The 19,634-nt window shown below is 37.2% G+C and overlaps 1 protein-coding gene across 1 annotated transcript in view; it reads left to right on the forward strand.

Moving 5' to 3' along the window:
• THSD7B (thrombospondin type 1 domain containing 7B) overlaps window positions 1-19,634 on the forward strand; it is a 6,482,604-nt gene that overhangs the window by 5,992,064 nt on the left and 470,906 nt on the right. The window contains exons 21-22 of the mRNA XM_044074964.1: window positions 9,977-10,092; window positions 10,491-10,608. Of these exons, the coding sequence (XP_043930899.1) occupies window positions 9,977-10,092; window positions 10,491-10,608 (234 nt within the window). The remainder of the gene's footprint in view (window positions 1-9,976; window positions 10,093-10,490; window positions 10,609-19,634) is intronic.

Consider the following 19,634-nt stretch of genomic DNA (forward strand, 5'->3'; position numbering starts at 1 on the left):
TGCTGGCAGTAATTAATAAGATATTTTTGGCAATATTAATCTGACTTTATGATTTATGGGGAGCAACTTGAATTGGACATGTTAGTGTGTAGCAAATAGTTCTTGTGGACTGTGGAAGTATACCTCTCAACCTCTTAGCAAGAAATCTGGACAAAGAACCAAGGGTGGTCAAACCAACCAGACATCAAAGAAAACTATGATCCACAAACATTACAGGTTTATTAAAGCCACACTTAAAATAAAATAAAAATGGTAAGCACTTTAATCCCTTTGTTATGTGGGGATTTCTTCAAAACAATGCATAAGAATAAACTATTCATTTTTATACTCCTATTATTATAATCCTTTTACTCAAAGAAATGTTTATTAAAAATTTTTCCATATCTTCAAATAGGGATCAAAGGAAATATAAAATCAAATCATAACCACAGAATACCATTAAAATAAATTTAAACCTTAACATTTTAAGCATTGTATTCTTAATATACTTGCCCTTGATAAATGTTCACTCAGCCCTGGTGGTGTGTCTGCATTAAATGTTATCCTATAAACTTTCCTTTTATGGACCTTGCTTCAAGTTATTTTCCACTTTTTCTATAACAGAGAGGTTAAACATCTGTATGTGGTAAAAAAAACTGCAATAAAGAAAAGAAAATGATAGGAAACTCTCCAGAAAGCCTCCGGCGCTCTGAACCAAATCACCAGCCACATAGAAAAATGATATAAAATATAGGAATTTATTTAAGCTCCACACAAGCCTTTTATCAGTTTAAACAAAACCAACTTCTTCAGAAAACGGATACGTCATATCATGAAATCCCCTTTATATACACCCTTCAACTTCCTCTCACATAATCACGAGACTTTAAAAATACAAAAAGTACGATGCAATCCTAAAGCTTCATGAACAACACTTAAACTAGGTTATATATTCTAAACTGTACAGGTACTAATCCTATGTGCAACGCAAGTGTGCTGATCCTACCTGGAACATGAAAAAAAGCAGTTGAAATATGGAACATACTGAAAAATGTATTACCCACTTAAAATAACTACATTTTAAAGTACATAACCTATGAATATGAAATACTATACAATACATAATTAATTGTTTTAAAAAATACAGAATTGAACTGATTAATTTGATTAATCTTTACCCAAGTACCTAACGAACTCTAAAACATCTTATAAAAAATGTCATGAAAAATATCATAAAAACATCCCAACTCTATACATTTAGTGTACTTATATCCAAAATCACAACATATTTGTATTAATAACTCAAGTGTTCTTAGAACTATGAATACCTGTACTTTAAATATTTATACTTTACATATTCGAATAGACACTGAAAATCAATTATGTCATCTGTTTAAACTTTTGAGTTTCAACAAATATGTTATAGATAACATGCCATTAATACCCGGATAGTGACAAGCATCTAATCTCAACTGCCAGACCAATTCCCTGCCCTCCAGAATGAGAGAATCCGGTCCCCCCCACCATCCAACTGGACCTGGTCAATAACTTGGAATGAAAATGTGTGTAAAGGATTCTCTATAATGTGTTTAGCTAAAGCGTTCTCCATCTTGCCCTTTCTTATAGCGTAAAAATGTTCGTACATGCGCTCATGAAGTTTTCTATCCGTTTTTCCAACATAGAAAGCTGGGCAATGGGAACACTTGGCCAAATAAACAACTTGTGAACTGGTACAATTAAATCTACCCTGTATCCCATATTTTGTGCCCCTGATATCAAAAGTGGAACCCACACTAATCTTCTTACAATAACGGCACATATTACATTTGAACATGCCCACTCTAGAGCTTAAAACCTTGGATTTCCTCTCTAAAATATTTTTAAGATTGTGACCCCTTTTGAAAACCATCCTTGGATATGCCACTATACTCTCCCGAGTCAATCCGTCTTGCATAACTAGACTCCAATTTTTCTGGATGATGGAAATGATTTTTTTGACATCCATATTGTATGTTAAAATAAAACTACAAGGATAAAGTTCCCTTTTGGCTAGGCAGGGACTGTGGTTGTCCTAAGGTACACTGATAGTATTGAGGATAGGTGCATAAAAACCTGACTCTCTCTTGTTGCATACCTCCAACATGAGTTCAGAAACAAGGTCTACTGGATACCTCTTTTGAGGAAAAGGATTTTCATAAAATTACATTCTTCCAAGAAGTCACTATCCTCAGTCACCATCCTTGCAGCTCTGACCAGTTGTCCCTTAATGATGGACCTCTTCTGTGAATAAGGGTGACAACAACTGAACTGTAAGTAACTATTGGAATAGGTTTCCTTTCGATGCTCTCCAGCAATGAAACGACAGTCAGTTTTGTCTTTCATCAAGTCTACATCTAAATAAGAAATCCTATCCATGGCAAAACATGAAGTAAAGCTAAGGAACTCAGTGGAAGAGTTGAAGAAATCTAATAGTGAATTAGCTACTTCTCAATCTCCTTTAAGGATGATAAAGATATCATCTAGATAATGGGTGTACAACACCACCTTGTCTTGAAAAATAGGGTTGGTCAATACATTCTCTCTTTCCCAAAAAGCCATCACCAAATTGGCTACACTGGCCCCACAAGGGGACCCCATGGGTACACCTATCTTCTGGAGATAATATCTTTTATTAAAAGTCACATAATTGCAAGACAAAATGATGTCTAACAATTCACTAACCAATTGAATCTCCTCAGTTGGAGCTTCCTTGGAACTCATCATAGCTGGAATCCAATCCAAAGCCACTGAATGAGGGATAGAGGAATACAAATCCTTCACATCTATGGTCAAAAATGACTATCAGCACTGTAAGGAACTTGATTGACCCTAGATAAAAAAGACCAAGAATCTTTAGATATTTGAGACTCACTCACCACATATTTCTTCAAAATTGTGTACTTTCGCATTCGCATAGGTAATGCTACCCCTGGCGCTAACCAGATGATGCATGGGAGGATTGTCAGGGTTCTTATGAATTTTGGGAGACCCAAAAATTATTGGAACTCTCAGGGCTGGTGAGGAAATATAATTGAATAAGTCTAAATCCATTGAATTATTAATGAACATGTCGTTATAATATGAAGATATCCTAGAAAGACCTATATTCAATTTATTTCTGGACACTTCCATGTATGTTTCCGAAACCAAAATATCCTCCATTCTCCTAGTGGAATCCCCTTCATTCATCACCACCAACCCACCTCCCCTATCAGGTTGCATGACCCTGACTGATGAATTACACAATAAATCCAATAAAGACTTCTCCTCCCTACTGGTGTTAAATTTTAATCCCTGTTTTAATGAAGGATGACTCAACATATGACATATATCAAGTTCACAAATTTGTTCAGATAATTACAATGAAGGACATAGAGCTGGATTGTAAGTACTAGGGACAGAAAAATCACCCTTATCCCTTGCTAAATTACCCAATAGAAATTGCAAATTTAACTTTCAGACAAACATTTTTAGTTCTATTATAGTTTTAGCCAAGTCTGCCTGTTTAGAAGGCACAAAAGAGAGATCTTTGGCTAACAGTTACACTAACTCACTGGTAAAAATGAAATCAGAAAAGTTATAAATTTTAAAATCCAAGCCAGTATTCATAATAATGTCACATGAGCTTGTGGAAACATGACTGTCATCAATATTGATCAGGTCTAGTTCCTCCTGTTCCTTGGCCTGTTCCTGGGCTTCTGAACTTGATGTAAAGGTTGAGCCGAGGCCATGTTCTGAAAATTTGAATCTCCACCTGCTGGGCAGAAGTATTAGACCTATACTGAGAAGCCAACCATTCACTACGTTGGACCAGTTCATTCGAATCTGCAGAATCCACGTATGAATTCTCAGAACCGCTAGGTCTCAGTCCCGTTCCTGGATCAGCTGAAATAAGTCCGTCTGGTTGGCATATACTAAAAGCCAAAAAATTTTCTTGGGATGGCGGAGGCTTAGGATAAGCAGTACCTTCCTTATAAGCCTTTACATCTCTATGTAATTTCTTAATTTTATTGGTTGTAATTTTGCATATGTGCTGATCGATACTATTAAAGACCGTTCATAGTCGAACCGGTAACGATGGAAATTTAAATCATTCCTTATCTCCCCATCCAACTTGTTAATTTCCGTAGTCAACCCATCGGCAGCCAACTGGTAATGGCTACTCATCAAATTCAACAGTTCGTATCCATGTTTATAGAACAGTTGAATTGAGTCAGTGTGGAAAGCTGATCCTTCCTCCAACCCCGTAGGGTATTGCCAAGACCTAAGGCCCTTGAGGACTACTTTAGACCATTTGCATTCGTCAAAATATGCTATCTCCAACTTGATTTTTCTTAATTTCATCAAACTCTGGTCAAACTAATTTAATTTGGCAGGTAAATCAGTTGTAACAGACATACCTTGCTCCATGGTGTTAGTACCTTGGTTGTCATGGAGAGAAAAAGGACAACTCAACCACTGGTTTAAATTGAAAGATCAGATTATTTACAGTAGGAAGTACTCTGGGAGGCTGAAGAGGAATGCCCCCCCCGTGTAAATCCGCTATCGGTTGGCTGTTCGTCATTGCTATCCACTCTTATCGACCAACTAGCTCCTATGAGATGAATAGGTTCACCATGAGATGCAGTAAAACCCGAGAGTTCTGTAGTGGCTGCTACCGAGCTGCCTGCACCATTCCTTTTGATGTTGTCTCCATTGTACATGCCAGAAACATTAGTCCTGGGACTCCGTTGAGATCCCATAAAGCCATCCAAATGATCAGATAAAGAATTCACCTTCTGCGTAAGTAGTTCTAACAATTGGGTTAAATTACCCACTTCTGACTCTGTTGATACTCCGGATGAGGGAAATGGAGTAGCTTCTATCTCGAACAAACACACAAACAAACTGTAGGTAGGAAAAACAAACTGCAATAAAGAAAAGAAAACTATAGGAAACTCTCCAGAAAACCTCCGGCGCTCTGAACCAAATCACCAGCCACATAGAAAAATGATATAAAACATAGGAATTTATTTAAGCTCCACACAAGCTTTTCATCAGTTTAAACAAAACCAAAGCATTTTTCAGGTATATGGCAGATTGCAGTCATTTGGTATGTTCTTATTGGATCCATATCTTTCTGTATGTCTATTTTCCCATACCACTACAGTCCCCATCCAGTGGAGTGGTTTGACAGTTGATTTGGGAGATGAAGATGTGGGAGCTGATTGTATCATACTGCTGAATACAGGGATTCATTTCTGTATATAATAGTACTTAAGATACCGTTCTTTTACATTATGGAATATGGCTTTGAGGGGTAGGATACATGGGCTAGTAAGGGTAGTAGTGCCTATGTTACTATTTCATCTCAAGCACATCGTCCTCAAAAATGAATGCAGTACAGTGTTGCTGGTGTCCAGCAATGATTCAGGCCATTGTTATTCACCCAAGGGTATAGAAACCTGGCACATCCTTGTCCCCCACAAAAAGAGGTGAGAAGACATAATTTCCTCATTCTTCCATGCCTTTGTCAGGTCTTCCATTGTACAAGCCACTTGTTAGATCTAATTATCTGCATTGCAATTAGGGATTCATTTTTGTATTCAGTTGAGTCATTATGAGGCAAAAGTTCAACAAAAGTCCACCAGTTTGAACTAGTCACTAAATATATGTTTGAATATGTTAAAAATTATTGTTAAAAATATTGGTGACCCTGTTTTTGTTTTGTTTTTTTTTTTGCATTCTTTTTCCCTCCTGCAGGTGATCATAGAGAGACCCTGGTGCCTGCCCTCATTTGCAGGATCTACCAACCCCTCCTGACATCCCCCAGTTATACTCTAATAACAGTCAGGGCCAGTGAGAAGATCAAGGCATCCTGGCTTCATATCATATTTATGGTAGGAGTGTTTTTATCTAATTTTCTTCCCTGCCCCCATAAACAGTCCAGCAACATACTGTAGGTGGGGAGTACATTGGATAGACCACACCAAATTGCCCTCACTTCCACAAATGGCTTATGTTGGCAAGTCAGCCCAACCACCCCCAGGAAGCACTTCATAGTTGTTACCCCATCCTTCACCAGGAAAAATATAAGTCTGTTGTATGTCCTGTGCACATGCCTCTCCCTCTCCCCCTCCCAGGACTGGTGTGCCAGTCCTCTCCCCCCACACACCTGAAACACCCAAGCTGCCAGTCAAACCAGACATACCTCCATCATAGTCAAGGCTTTATCTGTGTTTATGGTGCTGGTTAATGATCCTATTTCCATTTAAGATGTTGACAGACTGTTTTAAAGATAGGAGAAAAAAGAATTAAAAATATCCCCTGATCTAGTCTATGTACAGTTTTATGAAACAACACTCAAATAAACTAAGTTATACCTTAATAACACCTCTAAACTGACCCCATTTTGCAGGAATGTCTCTATTTTCAGGTCTGATTTACCCCTTCACATGACATACCTATTTTTTGAGCTATGTCCCTATTTTTCAGGTTTGATTTACCCCTTCATAATATTTTATGAATCCTCTCAATATATGTGATTTTTCAGGCTGTCTCGTGCACAGAAGTCCACACTAGATGAATAATGTACTACAAGCACCAATTTAAAAAAAAAAATGACACACACTTTACATCTTTTTTCAAAAGCAAAAATAAATAAAATAAGTTGACATGAAAATGATTGAATTTAAAATCTAAGTTGAGAACATCACAATTACAAATTGTGAGTGCACTAGAATGTTGAGTTGCCTTGGAAAATACCAATTTTCAGCATTTAAAATATATGTGTGTGTGTGTGTGTGTGTGTGTGTGTGTGTGTGTGTGTGTGTGTGTGTGTGTGTGTGTGTGTGTGTGTGTGTGCACTCGTGGGCGCGCACATGCACATCTGCACAGTAGGGTGAGGTTTAGAATTCAGTTTATGTCTGGGGGTGTGTGCTTTCATGCTTCTTAGTGTTAGGTTACAGATAGGGTTACCCTTAACATTATGCAGTTAATACTGGGGTTAGGGCTAGGATTACAATTACGGTAAACCCCCCATGTACCATCCTTACATATTCATTTACCCTAACTCCAGCCCTAACCATGATGCAAATGATAAACTTATTGAGAGCGCTTGTGTTCATCTTAGTTTAGCAATGAAGTGTTTCCATTCAGTGCTATGAATAGTTTGTGGATTACGTTTCCTCATTTTACTTTTAAGATAAGTAAATTTAATTAGCAGGAAAACACTGCATAATTATAGGCAGGGTTGTTCTAATTGTCGGTATTTATCATTAATTGTTTATTAATTGTTTTTGTCTGAGCTTCAAAGCATGCAGAGACAAGTTAATAGTTGCTTTTCAGTATAAGGATTATCTCTTTATTTGGGGTTGTGAAACATGCAGCTCAAAACTTATAACCCTGTCAGCTGTTTATTCTGGTGGTCACTTCTATCCATCTGGGTCCTATCTTTATGGCCCAAGGAACTATTTTTCCTGCCAAATTCCTTGGTTTAGCTGTACAGCTGTTTAAGTCTTATCGGATGTCATCGATACCAGATGCACCTAATAACTCACTCTGCTTCAGCTGGTGTTGGATGGCAGCAAAAATAGAAAAATGACAGGTGTATGACAGTTGTCAGTTTTAGACCTAATACAATGAAGCAATATCACTGGAAACTGCATTCAGTGCTCTTTCGCTTTGAACTTTTCCCTACTGTTGTGCAACTAAAGTGTATATATTAGACATGGTGTTTGTGTATGTATGCATGTGTGCGCGTTTGTGGTATGAACCCCCCCCCCCAAAAAAAAGGAATGTTTCTGGATCACTCAAAGTTGTTTTCAATCATATACTTTCAAGGTGATGGGACTCACTAATATTACCTTTAGCAAGTCCGGTTTCCTCCCACATCCCAAAGACATGCTTTAGGTGGATTGGACACTCTAAATTGGCCCTAGGCATGAGTGTGTGCATGTGTCTGCCTTCTGTGGAAGGTTGGGCACTGGGCTGGCAACTCGACACCGTAAAACTCCACTGCCAATCATGAGCAGACAGGTGTTCTGCTGTGGCGACCCCTAACCGTGAAAAGCCGAAAGAAGAAGAAGAAGCAAGTCAGCATGATTCTACATATTTACCAGGCCTTTTCCAGTCCCTTGTATGGCTGTGGAGATCTCAGAAGGAAAGGAAGGAGCTTGCTATGTCATCACTTCCTCTTATATGTCTGTAATCAACAAATATGTGGGAAAGACAGATCGGCATTTAATGATTCAACATGCTTATTTGTATCCTACATTTAGGTAGCTGGGTGGGTGTGTAACTGAAAGATGTGGGGATAACATTTTGATGATATATCTGGCAGATGACTGCAAACCTTCTCTGATTTTTTTTGTAGCGGTGGCTGCAAAATAATGATGTAAATTAACTGTGCAGTCAAGCAAGAAAAATCTTTTGCCTTCTTCACCTCATTAAGAATCAGTTGTATCCGCAAGTGAGAAGCTGTGAGATTTCCTGCAACTGCATTTAATGCTCTATAATGTTCTCTCACACACTTTGAACCTTAGTAAATTGAAAATATATATTTTTTTCTCTGCATAGTTTTCCCTTTACTCAGAGTTTTTTTACATCCTCAGATTTTGTGTGTGTGTGTGTGTGTGTGTGTGTGTGTGTGTGTGTGTGTGTGTTTATATATATATATATATATATATATATATATATATATATATATGTGTGTGTGTGTGTGTGTGTGTGTGTGTGTGTGTGTGTGCGCCCACACGCTCGTGTCTGTAGGGACAGGCAAGGTGTATGTTTTAATTTTTTTCATTTTGTGCAGTGTTTCTGTATGCATTATTTCATAGCCGCATCATTTTGGTGTGTATATTATGAAGCCTGTGATCTCAAGGTATTGGGATTCACTGGTATTTTATGAACCTGAAATCACTGTTTGTACCACACTATTTGGCTACTACTGCTGTAGTATGAAGTTCAGTGCTAAGCTGCTTGCTCCTTATTCACATTCCATTAAGCTACATTGCACTTAATTTTTTGTTAGAAATAGAAATGATTGTGCAATAGTGAAATCCAAATTTTTAGAAAAGCTTTCCAGTAAATCAAAAGAATTTGCTCACTGATGGCCATGTGTTGAGAGCAATACCACAAACTGTAAATCTAAATCAAGTGCACAGTTATGTGGTATACTTTATGTTAGTTTAGCAAAATATTCTCTAAAGAAAAGGAACATGGAACAGTTGAATGCAAACAGTAAGTAGAGTGCAGATGGACAGACTGTTTTTCATTCCTCATTTTCTAATTCATCTTGTAAGGTCTCAGTTGTGAAAATGAAGGACATTAAGGCAGAGTAGTAGAATTTAAAGCAGATGTGAAGGATTACGTGTAATTTACAGTATTAGCTCATGCTATTGGTATTGCTAGGCCAGAGTTATTTAAGTAAGGCATCCTCTGCTATATGTGGAGAAAAGGAAGAAAGAAATAGGCGATGCAGTGGTGCAGCAGTTAACGCTGTCACCTCACAGCAAGAGGCTCTCTGGTTCGATTCTCGGCTGGGGTGCCTTCTGTGCAGAGTTTGCATGTTCACCCTGTGTCCGTGTGGGTTTCCTCCAGGTACTCCGGTTTCCTCCCACATTCCAAAGACATGCTTCTGGAGCATTTCTCCCGGGCCTCCGCTGAAAACAGGATCTGTGGAACCTAGTTGGACTTTCCTGGTCAACAAATGTTAAATAAATAAAATGTGTGCTAACATTCAAGCTAATTTAACCTCTAATAAATGTCTTATTAAGATAAATATCTTATTGATTAGTACTCAGAAGTATGTGATGTAGACCACTTTGTACATATCTCTTCATTAAGCTGCGTATACCACTTAACAAATTACTAACTGATATGAACAAATTAACAAATTACTAACTGATATGAACAAAGTGCTGGTGCAAGAAGTTACTGTTGGTTACAGACAACGTGTTTTAATATTGTATAATTGCAGACTGGAGCACCTGTCAGCTGAGTGAAAATGCAGTTTGTGGTCAGGGAATAAGGACCCGTCTCCTGGAGTGTGTGCGCAGTGATGGAAAATCAGTCAACATGGCATTCTGTGAACAGGTAGAAAAATTCATTGACAACAGATAATGAAACAACAGATGAGCAATGAAATGTTCTGTACTTTAAAAGCGAAACTTGAGTTTTTGTAGTTACCATATTATTGCACACTTTTTCATGTGGTCTATAAATGCAAAATATTGATTACATGCTCCTGTTTTGCAGTCAGGCTTTAATGCTAACCTTAATTGTGTTTCTAAATGCATTCCTGGAAAATAAAGTGAATGTGTATGGTACATTTATTAGGTTATACATTTTTTACATGCTGTAATTCATTGTTTTCATTCTTTTTTTTGGTAAGTAAAACAGTTCTTGGGGGAGGAATATGTATATAAAACTAATTAATTACTTGCAACATCTGTGAAAGCACCATGAAACACTTTCATTCTGGTTCATTGCAGCTCAATTTGGAGAAGTCATGGCGAATGAACATTCATTGCCTTGTTGAGTGTCCCATTGATTGCCATCTCACAGAATGGTCCGCATGGTCAGAGTGCTCACAGTCCTGTGGGCTTGGAGGTAGGTGAAAAATCATGAATTAGCTGTCAAGTCTGCTGGGCAAGTGGTTAAAATACATCTCAAAAGACAGCAGTGCCTTAATAGAGGTTACAGCACAGGAGTGATACTGACTTATGGAGTTAATTTCACAAAACAGCTCCATATTTCACAGAAATGTTGAAAGACTGGAATGACTTATACATGCAATTTACAGAGGCCTTAAATGAATAACATATTGTCCAAGTATTCTATGATTAATTATTTCCCTTGTTACATACTACCAAGAGCATTTAATCATAGTAGCTGTAGTTGTAGATAACTGCCAATGTCTGTTGTATTTAACCTCACTTTTGCATACTTTCTGTGTTATTAATGTACTCACAAGATGCTTATAAGAAATAAACATATTTCATATCTAAACTTGATTTAATCAACACATTGCAAATATTACATAATAAATCATGTATTTTTTCTGCATTTCCATGAATTACAAGCTTTATCTGCATCTCAGCTCTCATGAATCAGTTTTTCTTCTGTACTGTTCTATAAAGCAAAGGCAGTTGTATCCCACCTAGTAAAACTGGAATCAACAACAGCAACATTTATTAAAAGGATCTCTCATGTCTTCTGGCCACCCATTTTCAGATTATTTAAAGAAAAGTTGCAGTTTCATTTTCAGACACGTTCTGTTTGTGTATCATAACTTGGAGTAAATTTAAACTATGTTCTATTTCTTTGTAAAGGCATTAGGAAACCATATAATGCATTCTGTAGCCCAGTATATGTTATGGTTAAATAAGGGAATGTAAAGTACTTGTAATTGTACTGCAGTGCTTCAAAATGGGTTAAAGCTTTTTATTGTTTTATGGTTGTTCCCTCAATCACCAAGCATCCTTCCTGCCACTCCATTGGCTGATTCTCTCAAACTGGGCAAAAACACTTTTGCCCGTGTGTTCCCATGCATGTGAGGGTTAAGCAGGTTTAAGTTATTTCAGCACCCATTTGAGGATCAAGATTTTTTCCTTGAAGTCATAGCACTGCATACACATGTCAGAAGCATTTAAGGGGCTGGCACACAACAGATTGCTGGAATGTTTATACACACCTCTGCTGCATATATGTATATGCATAGTGAAAAAGCTGGTCATTTTCGATGAACTGACTTTCAGTCAGCTGTGATTGCTTTTTATACTCATTAATGAAAAGACACATTGATGAGAGGTACTGCGTCCTTCTGTATACATGAACATATACATATATAATGAGGGTGTGTGTGTGTGTGTGTGTGTGTGTGTATGTGTGTGTGTGTTGTTCGCACTTATCCATTTGGAGCAATGACATTTTATAGCAGTGGAAAAATACTATACATACAAGAATGTCCACACATACACACACACACACACACACACACACACACACACACACACACACACACAAGCACTTGTGTACACTCCTGCACTATGTTACTAATCTGTGACAACCCTAACAATGATCCTGCCCCAAACACCAATCTTACACCTTACAACACTACCACTGCACAAGACACTGACGCAAATTGCATTAAGTATCACACATAAACAACACTAAATATACCTCCTTCCCTTTCAGTTATTCTAACCCTTATCCAAAACACTAACATGCACACACACACACACACACACACACACACACACACACACACACACACACACACACACACACACACACACACACACACATCCCCACCCCTAATTTTTGACATTAAACACCAAAACACACAGATTAACTGCCACTCACTAAATCTGCATCCAAAAAAAATGCAATTCAATTATCTTTGCATTCATAAGTGGCACCTGGAGAAAAGCTCCCCATTTAACACCAGTTTTGTATATACATAATACAGTTAGACATGATTACATTTGCAAGATTCAACAAAATGAACATACAGTAAATTGGCATTCACCTATTTATATTGGAATTTTTGATTTTGCTGACTCTAGCTTTGGTTAAGATCTGTTTAGTTGACAGAATTTTGTGAACTAAACAAGACTGCGCAATTCTCAGGATTGGAAAATGTGCCCTTAGCACAGCATTGTGTAATCTCAGAGTTAATATATATAATTAGTAAGGGGTGCAGGGAGGTTACAATGTTTTAGACCAAATTTTTTTTACTTTAATGTTTGCGTGCAATAGTGCAACCATAGTAGCTTGTTGACCATTGCAATGTTGACATTTTCTGGTCGATATTTGTATGCTTTCATCAAAGTCAGTATGCTTACACACACACTCACAAATGTGTATATATACATATACATATATATATATATATATATATATATATATATATATATATATATATATATAGATGGATCCCTATCAGATCATCGAGTTTACAGAAACTCAGAATTCATATGGTCAGGACCGTATGATCGAGTTTCCCAAAACTAGATGGTTTTGACTGGAAATTGTGGTACAGTGCAGAATAGGAAATTTACCCTTTTCCTCACTGTAGTGCGATCTCAGAGCTGGTATATTTAGTTTGCAGGGGGTGTGGGGGCGCACATCCCCTCCCACATGGGGAATGCAAGAGGGCTTGCAAAAGCATAAAAAAACTTAGATGCTGTTGGGTTTTTTTTTTTGGATGTTTGACTTTTCAGAATCTCAATGATATGGTCCTGACCATATGTATTTTGACTTTCTGAAAACTCGATCATCTGATAGGGATATCTACATCTACATCTATATCTATATCTATATCTATATCTATATCTATATCTATATCTATAGCTATAGCTATAGCTATAGCTATATATAGATATAGATATACACACACACACACACACACACACACACACACACACACACACAAATATATGCGTGTGTGTATATATGGGTACATCATGGCTTTTTGTTGAGAGTGGGTTTTGTTAAACAGTAGTTAGGGTCTGTGAAGTCAGCAAATGAAGGAATGGTCAAAGACGGTTAATACTGAAGTCCATTTTACCAAATAGTGCTGAGTACTGTGTGGAAGGGTTTCACTCCACAAATGTCTGGTGTAGCAGTATGTGAGTGCTGGAGGTGTGGCTATAGTTCATTGTGATGGGTACTTGGATGAGGTGGGAGGTGCAGCTATTGCATAATATTTCTCTCTATAGATAGATAGATAGCTAGATACATAGATAGGATCATTTAAATGGTGGTATGGCAGATAACACTAGGGATGGTGTGGAAGTGTTGGAGTCTCCCTGTGTAGTGTGACAGAAATATCCAGCTTTGCTTAGTCAACAAGGAAAGCTCATGTTAATTGTATGTGGTTAGGCATATGCTTTTGAAAGGGAGACAAGTGGAAAACATTATTGGGGTTGTAAAGTTGCCAAATCAATGCAGAGGATGTGCTATAACTGCTTTATGTTTGGACGGGGAGCAGCTGCAGAAATCTGTATCACATCATCATTACCTGATCTACCAGTGGTGCAGAAATAACCAGCTATTAATGATATCAACTTGAGGGCTCAATTAAAGAAAAATGTGCTCAGTGAAGTTGTAACAGATGTATTGGATGGTATGTTGGAAGAGTTGGCTGTCACAGTTCGCAGTAGAAGGAGTTTCATACAGTCAGTGAACAGAGTTGGAAGTAAGGTTGCCAGGAACAATTTACCAGGTCCCATTTATCTAGACAATTTGCAGCTACAGGACTGGCCTCTTAGAGGAAAGGTATTCTTGTACAGACTCACTTCTGATACTCTAAGTGGTGTAACAGCATGTGCTGACATCCACAGAGAACCTAAATGATTTGGCAGCACCCATGTTGTTGACCATTGATGACATATACATTGAAAAAGATAATTATCTTTGTCTGCTGTATAGTGTGTGTTTTGAACCTTGCCGAGGATGTATAACTAAGCATCTAACTTGTGTGCATGCTTTTATGACATCTGAAACATATTGGGCCTATAACATAATATGGACTTGTGGTTTGTTTTTTATGGCTCAGTATGAAGTACATGCAGCACCCCCCCCCCGATTTAATGTCTAACTTTAAACCTGTGTGGGTGAAGATATTTAACCTGTCAGGGGCTTCATTTCAGATTTGCTATTTTCATCTTTGCCAAAATATTTGGTAGAAGATGCAGAAATATGGTTAAGCCAAACCGAATGGATTTTTTAAATTCCTTTGTTAAAGGAGTACAACAGGTTTCTCTAATTTATTCCTCAACTTCACGGCCCTTTTTCTCCCTATTTACATTGTCCTCTGTAAAGCAACAACAACAGAGCATTTACAACTTTTATAATTCCACTTACTTCTGTAACAGAATCCTACCTTCTCATACTGTGATGGTTTCACTTGCAAAATGATTCTCTCATGTTTGTATAAAGCTTGCTGGAGTCTCCCAATTACTGACATCATCGAGGCCAGGCAGTGCAGGTACTTTTTTTTTATTCAGTTCCCTCCCCCAAAGTGACATCACCACGGCCGTCATCTGATTCTAACTAAAATAATAAAACCCACCCTTTCTGTGATGTCCTGGCTCCCTTGTCCTTCCCCCAGCCTGAGTGCTCAAATACAAGTGCAGGAGGTAGGGTACTTCTTTTTAGCATTGTGCTTCCAGTACACTGTATTTCCCTGTTGGATCCTTGTGTGAGACTTTCTGCATCAGCCTCCCTTGTGGATTTATATTGGTGAGTATGACATTTTTTGTAGAAATACATTGTTTGACAGCAAAGTATCAGTATCTCTTTAATGTGGCATCTTCATTTCTCCTGGCTTTTCAGTCGCTGTGCTGCATAAGTTCACACGTGCATCCAAAAATGTTTAAACATTGTCTGTTTGGGTCCTGCTGACCAAACAACTGTTGTGGATACATGTATGCACTTGGTATTGAACTGTGGCACTTTAGTACTGTACTTTTTTATATTTATTTGCCTTTGCTGCAGCATTCCAGCTGTTCCACGTGATGTTGGTTGCCAGTGGCAATTATTACTATAAAGTTGTCTTCTTTCTGAAGTTATTTTCTCTAATTTTCCTAAAGAGCAGTACCACTGACTACCTTAAAGATTTCCTGTTCAATATGGGTAGTGGTTGTGCCGTCTTGTAATCTGTTCAGTGAGAAGGTGTAATGAAAAAACTTGCTGTCCATTGTTACATTTCAATATGTTCATTTTATTCAGTAGTAGTGTAGTAACACCGATGTTTGGAAACACATAAATTTGGTATGCATACTTGTACATTCTGCATGGCAAATGATGCTTAGGTGGTATATTGCTTGCATACGTCTCTGTTGTATTTGCACCAGATACTGCTACTGTGCCGTGCGGGAATAGAAAGATTAAAACATTACCCTGGTATCAGAGGTGGTAGTGCAACATATTCATAGTGGCTTAACATGAGAGTAGCTCAAAGCAAGCACCATGTGAAACCTGAACAAGCACCTAAAATTATTCAGTGCAGCTTCCACACCTTAAGTCAGAAAATGAATTCACATACTCACATGAACAGGAGTAGCTGCATATTGGTGGCTAAAGGTGTATGGGCATGTCAGGTGGTTACTACACTGCAAAATTGGTATGTAATGGTGGAGATATTTGGAAGGCATGAGCAAACACACCAGTATATTAAAGCCATAGCATCAATGGAACTGAAGGCTGGCAAATAGATTTAGTGAGGGATTTTGTCCATGCACAAATATTTCAACAGTGATTCTTTGCAGTGGCATCCATTATCTGATTCAAGGTAAGTTAAACTTAATGTCCTTTATTTAAAAAAAAAATGACTTTGTTAAAAGTGACTTCTGGACACAAGAAAAAGGAAAATATAGCAATGTGGTTTGTATGTACAAAGACAAATCCAGGGACACTGCAAAAGGTTTTTTTTTTTTTTTGCAAACCAACCAGTGGAGTAAAAACATATGTAGGGAAACACTGCATACCAACACACTTTGCACATGTAAATCTCAATTTTTAACAAGGTGGAGGCATGAAGTGATACCTTAACACTTAAATTAATAAAGATCTAAACTGGTTAATAGTATAAATCTTTTATTCTTTAGCTCCTTGGTGCAAGACTTTACAGGAGTTGCTACATAAACTGGATGTGAATGCATTCAAGTAATGGCTGTAGTGCAGCAAAAAAATGTTCCCTCTAACAAAGGAAATGCTAGAGCAAAGATTAAATTACACAAGTCAAGCACCCTGCTGAGATCTGCCAATCAATGGAATTACCAGGTCAAATTACCTTCAGGACTTTGACAGCTAGGGAAGCTAAGTGTTACTGGGGAGGGGAGAAGTAAATGGACTGGAATTCATTGTCTCACAAATTAGTGCCATTTAAACTAAATTTGAAAAAAGGCAGGAGTAAACAGCACTTTGAGTCTGTTCTGTGATATTTGCACTATTTCAGTTTAAGTAGTCATTCAGCAGCAGGGAATGTTACTTACACTGTTCTATTTTACTCAGTACTTTGTACGCATGCAACATCTATGAAATGACAGGAGCTTTATGCAAACGGAGGCCTGCATGATGTAACATTTTTGAGCCAAACAATGATTTCTGGGATACTGAATGGTAACCTGATTTATTAAAACAACTTCAGATGGTCAGAGTCTGGAATTACATATAAAAATATTTAAAATCCTGTAAATAATCCCAGAGTGCTGTTAAAGTGTAGGAAACATCATGCCATGATGTTTTAAACATGTTTTTTGAGTCTGTGGGTGCGGTACTCCTTTAAGAAGACAAAGGCTCTTAGGTTTTTCTAGCTGGTGGCATTGGTACTGATGTATTACATTAAAGGTGGGATTTCCAGAGGTTGAAAATGATAGATTGAAGTATTTTGAGCAATTTTATCCTATGGAGTACAGTCTTGTCTCTTAGCTGTGTTTCCTCCATCATTTTGATCTACTTTTCACTTAGTGGTTAAGGAATTGCACACAAAATCTTATTGAAGCATGGTATAAAGGACTTTGTTGTTTGCTTGGACATTATATTCTTGATTTAAAGTCTTTGATCATAGGATCATAGAAAGTTACTAGGCTATTGACCCTGAGACCTTTACAAGCCTATCCAAGAATTTAGCCCATGTTCTGAAAGGTCAGCACCTGATGCCCCTGTCCAGCAGGGACACCGGTGGAATCCCCAGGGGTGTATTTTCTGCTCCCCATCCAGTTATCCAGGTTGCGCTTAAAAAGGGTTAATGAGATATGCTGCTTGACATGGAGAGGAAGTCTATTCCACAGAAGGGGGAGTCTCTGGGACACAAATCTGTCCCGCCAACAAGTTCTGTTGATGTCACAGACCAGGTTAAGGTTGCGTGTGTGGGTTACTTGAGTGGAGCTTGACTTGCGGTTAGGCAGCAGTCTCATCAAGGAGGGGTCTGTGATTGCTTTGCATGCCAGACAGAGGTCACCTCTGAGGAGTCTGTATAAGACTAAGTAGAGGGACAGGGCCTTTAGCCTATCTCTGTAGGGTAGATATTTGAGGACCTGGATTCTCCTGGTGAGGAACCTCTGTGGTCTCTCCAGCTGCTGCGTGTGTTTTGTGAGGTACATGCCAAAAGGGGAATTGTACTTCAATAATGGGTTTTATAAGGGAAGAAGTGATGTGAGCTTAGGTGCATAAACAATGTCATGTGGAGGATATGCATGTCAGAATTTCTTTGATTTTATCTATGACCACTGTGCAGAAGCAGACTCAGGAGAAGGAGGAGTTTTTAGCAAATATTTTTGTCAGAACATAAACATTTTTTAGTTTTAAACTTTCTTCACCTTATTAGATTGAATCTTTGTGCGCAATGTTTTGGTTTGGTAATTTCTGTTTCTTTCTTCTTCAAAATTTTTTTTTAAATTAAAATAACATTTACATAATATTTTTAAATATCATCTTAAACAACTATATACAATATTTACAATAGCCTGACTTTCAGTTATATACACTGTATGTTATTAAATATAAAATTAAAAAATCAGTTATCAGAGATACAATATTAATTATTGCAGAGTATCCAACAACGATACAACTTTCTTCCAAGGATTATTTACAATGACCTGGGATAGATTCGTAATTATTTGATTTTTATTTCCATTGATGCAGTTGTCTTCAGTAAAGTGTAGAATTCTTCCAAGGTCAGGGGTGTATTTAAATTCCACCTTCTGGTTACGCATTTCCTAGATATAGCAAGTATTGTCCATAACAAATGCATATTTGTCTTATTCAGGTAGGGAGCTTCATTTACATTTATTACAATCAATGCTTTAGTTAAGGTAAAGGATTCATTAAATAAAGCTTGTAAAAAATTATTGAGTCCATTCCAATATGTTTTAATTTTATTACATTCATAAAAAATATGAATCCAGTCTGCTTTATTTGACTTTTCACACCACCAGCAAAAAATAATCTGTAGTACTACTGATCTTTTTAATTCAATCTGGTGTTAAAAATGCTCTATGTAAGTATTTCCATTTAAATATTTTCCAGTACTGTGTGTTAGAGGTGTAATTCATTGATAGTAAGTTGTTAGTTTTAATTTCTTCTGTTAACTGCAATGACTGACCTTTTGTTAAGAACTGCCAGTATGATGGTTTGGGAATTGTTTTATATGTTATTAACTCTTTATATAGATTTGAAATAGATTTTTTTCTTTTCACGACTATTATATATAAATTCATACAGAAAACTTATTAGATTTGGAATATCTTTAAATGAGGAATTATTAATTAATCTGCATAAATCTTGAGTGTACATTAGAATGCTTTCTAAGGTTAACCAGTCCTGTATTGGAATATTGTAAGCAGTTTGTATCATGTTTATATCTAAAACATTTAATTTATTTACACATTGAAACCACCTTAAGAATCCATTTTGTTTCCAGGAGGTAATTGTTTCCCTATATATTTTGTGAGGAAACTTCTTAGTGATGGTAAATGAGGTTAAAAGGTCAAACCAAAGTTTTAGATCTATGTTTGCATTGTTAAGTTTCCTAAAGGAATTGATATAATGATTAATCAGTGTTGTCTTAGAAGGTTTTGTTATATTATATTGTATACTTATGCATAGTATATACCAGGGTCTGTTTG

Source organism: Protopterus annectens, chromosome 6.part0 (assembly GCF_019279795.1).
Source record: "Protopterus annectens isolate FY-2018-M chromosome 6.part0, PAN1.0, whole genome shotgun sequence".
Lineage (NCBI taxonomy): Eukaryota > Metazoa > Chordata > Ceratodontiformes > Protopteridae > Protopterus > Protopterus annectens.